Genomic DNA, 2,756 nt, shown 5'->3' on the forward strand with positions numbered 1-2,756 from the left:
TGGGGGGGGGGCACGTGCACCCCTTACCGGTCCCCTATGCTGCCGCATGACAACATATGTACCTTAACAATATTGTGGGCACCCTCCAGCTGTGCATGTACCTGAGATTCATGCATTGGTGCCTGCTTTCAGCCCAGTTCCTTTTACTGATTCATACACAGCCCACAAACTCTGGGCCTTTGAAATCAAATGAAGTAAACCCATATATACCTCAATATGTCTAAAGACTTCCCTACTCAGAGCAACATTTTATCTTCTTATATGACACAGGGCCCAAACCAACCACTTTTCAGAAGGTACTGGAAAGGTTAATACTGCAAACTGCTTCCTGGCTTGCTGTTTCTCCTAGAAAGGCCACCCTAGCCTTAGATTTGCACTAATACATCATTGGGCTTGTACTTTAACTGCAGATCACCAAAAAATACCCCAGACACACTGTATTTTTTTGCTGTCAGGGAAAAACAATTTATATTTGGAGGATGCTACTTCCATCCCAAGATCCTCTTTATTCTCTTGCATTTCCTTCCTTTCTTCAGAGGTATCACAACAGAGAGACTCTGGGGTACCCCATGAAAGCTTCATGAGATTGATTCTTAGTCGGCATAAGCCCCTCTGGAAAGAAAGAGCTTTAGCAGGAATCTGCTAAATCTAGTGAGTGTCAGAGGTGTGGGCAGATCCAGGAGCCAGGTTTAGAAGTCTGGGTCACTACAACATCTGCTTTTGCAGACAATCACAGGACTAAAACAGAACTCATTCATTTGGTAGGAGCTGCCCAGGCTGAAGAGTTTTTATTTAACTAATAAATAATTTTGAAGTGATATTTTTCTTGATTTTTCAAATTCCTTTCCAGTGTCTACCCAAATGTACCTGAACACTCCACCCACTAAGCCCAGAGCACTAGGCCACATTCCATCGCTGCCAGCTTTACATGCTTGTGGTCTGTGCCCTCTACCATCCTGTCCTCATGTCCAAACTAGACACCAAGTGGCAAGACATGTTTGGCAAGGACTAGGGTCCCCAGCGGACAATCATATATTTCACCCTGATCTTGTGAGCAACCAAGGATGTAGCTGTTGGCTCCTCCACAGAGCCATTGCCATGTATCTGGCATGGTTTACAGATGCCCCTAATGTCTGCCTCCTCTGGGAGCAGAGGGAGACCCTGACAGACGCCTGCCTGGAGTGTGTCAGGCTGCAATCCCTTCACCGCCTCCTCCAGAGGTTCTGGCTGCGTTTCTCTCTGCACCTTTTCATTTACACACTTCCCAGCTGTGGCCCCACCAAGTCCTGGGACCACCTGGTCAACCTCCTCCTAGCCCTGGCTAAGCTCATGAGCCATCTGACCAGGAAGGAGGCTTTGGCTGAGACCACGGGACCGCCTCATGTCCACAGGCTCTTTGGGCTCATTCAATGACAGGCTGAGAGCCCTGGGGCTCTTTAGCCTGGAAAAGCGCAGGCTCAGGGGTGATCTGATGGCCACCTATAAGTTTATCAGGGGTGACCACCAGGATCTGGGGGAACGTTTGTTCACCAGAGTGCCCCAAGGGATGACGACTAGGTCGAATGGTCATAAACTACTACAAGACCGTTTCAGGCTGGACATAAGGAAGAATTTCTTTACTGTCCGAGCCCCCAAGGTCTGGAACAGCCTGCTACCGGAGGTGGTTCAAGCACCTACATTGAACACCTTCAAGAGCAAACTGGATGCTCATCTTGCTGGGATCCTATGAACCCGGCTGACTTCCTGCCCTTTGGGCAGGGGGCTGGACTCGATGATCTTCCGAGGTCCCTTCCAGCCCTAATGTCTATGAAAGCTATGAAATCTATGAAGGGCTGGGCTCTGTCCAGTGAGCTCTGCTCGTGATATGCTCATTATAAACCTTTGATCTTCACTCCCATCCGCGTTTGGTTCTTATTTGTCTCAAGTAATCAGTTATATGACCCTAGTGGCCCTCATCACCAAGGGTGGTGTATAACTCTAACTGATGGGCTTTGGTTCACTGTCCCAGTGGCTTATCAAAAGGCCTAACTTTAGCCAAGCTTGTGATCTGTCAGTGCAGGAAGAAGGCTCTGGCTGGGAGGCCACCCAGAGCCTGCAGGGCTGCTTTCCTGTGCCTTGTCTGTTGACGTCTCCAGGCAGAGTTTCACCAAGCAGCATCCACTGGCCCCTTGGACTTGCTGGGGGGCCAGCAGGCACCGGCTGGTGTGCTCTGCTCGGTGCCCCCCTCGGTGCACTTGTCATGAAGCCGTGACCCTCATTCCTGCCCCTGCTTTGTTCTTATCCGCCCCCAGCAAACCAGTGACATGCCCTCAGTGGCCCCCGTCACAGGGGCTCAGAGCTGTGCTTGGCAGGCTCTGGCCCACGGCACATCAGAAGGCCGGCCTGAGCCCCCCGCCCCAGACACTGTCTCAGCCCCCGCAGCCCAGGACACATCAACCCCCGCCTCGCGGGGCCCCAGCACTCACCGAAGAGCAGGTTGAGCAGCACCTCACGGCCAGGCGAGCTGTCGCTGCGGCAGAGCCCGTAGGCGGTGCCGAGCAGCCAGGGGATGCCGTGGCCGGACACCTCGATGACCTTCATGAGCGGCCGGGCGCTGCCCCATGCCGAGCCCTCGCGGGCGCACACGCCGAGCCGCTTGGAGGCCCACAGGTCGATGGCCAGCAGCGAGCGCAGCGCGATGCCCGTGAACGACGGGTTCAGCTTCATGCAGTCCTCCTCCGGCAGCGGCGGCCCCGGCGCTGGCCCGGGCCCCGGCG

At 53.7% G+C, this 2,756-nt stretch overlaps 1 protein-coding gene across 3 annotated transcripts in view; it reads right to left on the reverse strand.

Annotated features, from left to right (window-relative positions):
- Window positions 1-2,750, reverse strand: part of LOC102384967 (dimethylaniline monooxygenase [N-oxide-forming] 5-like) — a 60,672-nt gene extending 57,922 nt beyond the window's left edge. For all 3 annotated transcript variants that reach the window (XM_014523826.2, XM_014523822.2, XM_025213599.1), the window contains exon 1: window positions 2,466-2,750. In XM_014523826.2, the coding sequence (XP_014379312.2) occupies window positions 2,466-2,706 (241 nt within the window). In that variant the 5' untranslated portion in view covers window positions 2,707-2,750. The remainder of the gene's footprint in view (window positions 1-2,465) is intronic.
- Between the last annotated feature and the right edge of the window lie 6 nt (window positions 2,751-2,756).

This window comes from Alligator sinensis, unplaced genomic scaffold (genome assembly GCF_000455745.1).
Source record: "Alligator sinensis unplaced genomic scaffold, ASM45574v1 scaffold48_1, whole genome shotgun sequence".
NCBI lineage: Eukaryota > Metazoa > Chordata > Crocodylia > Alligatoridae > Alligator > Alligator sinensis.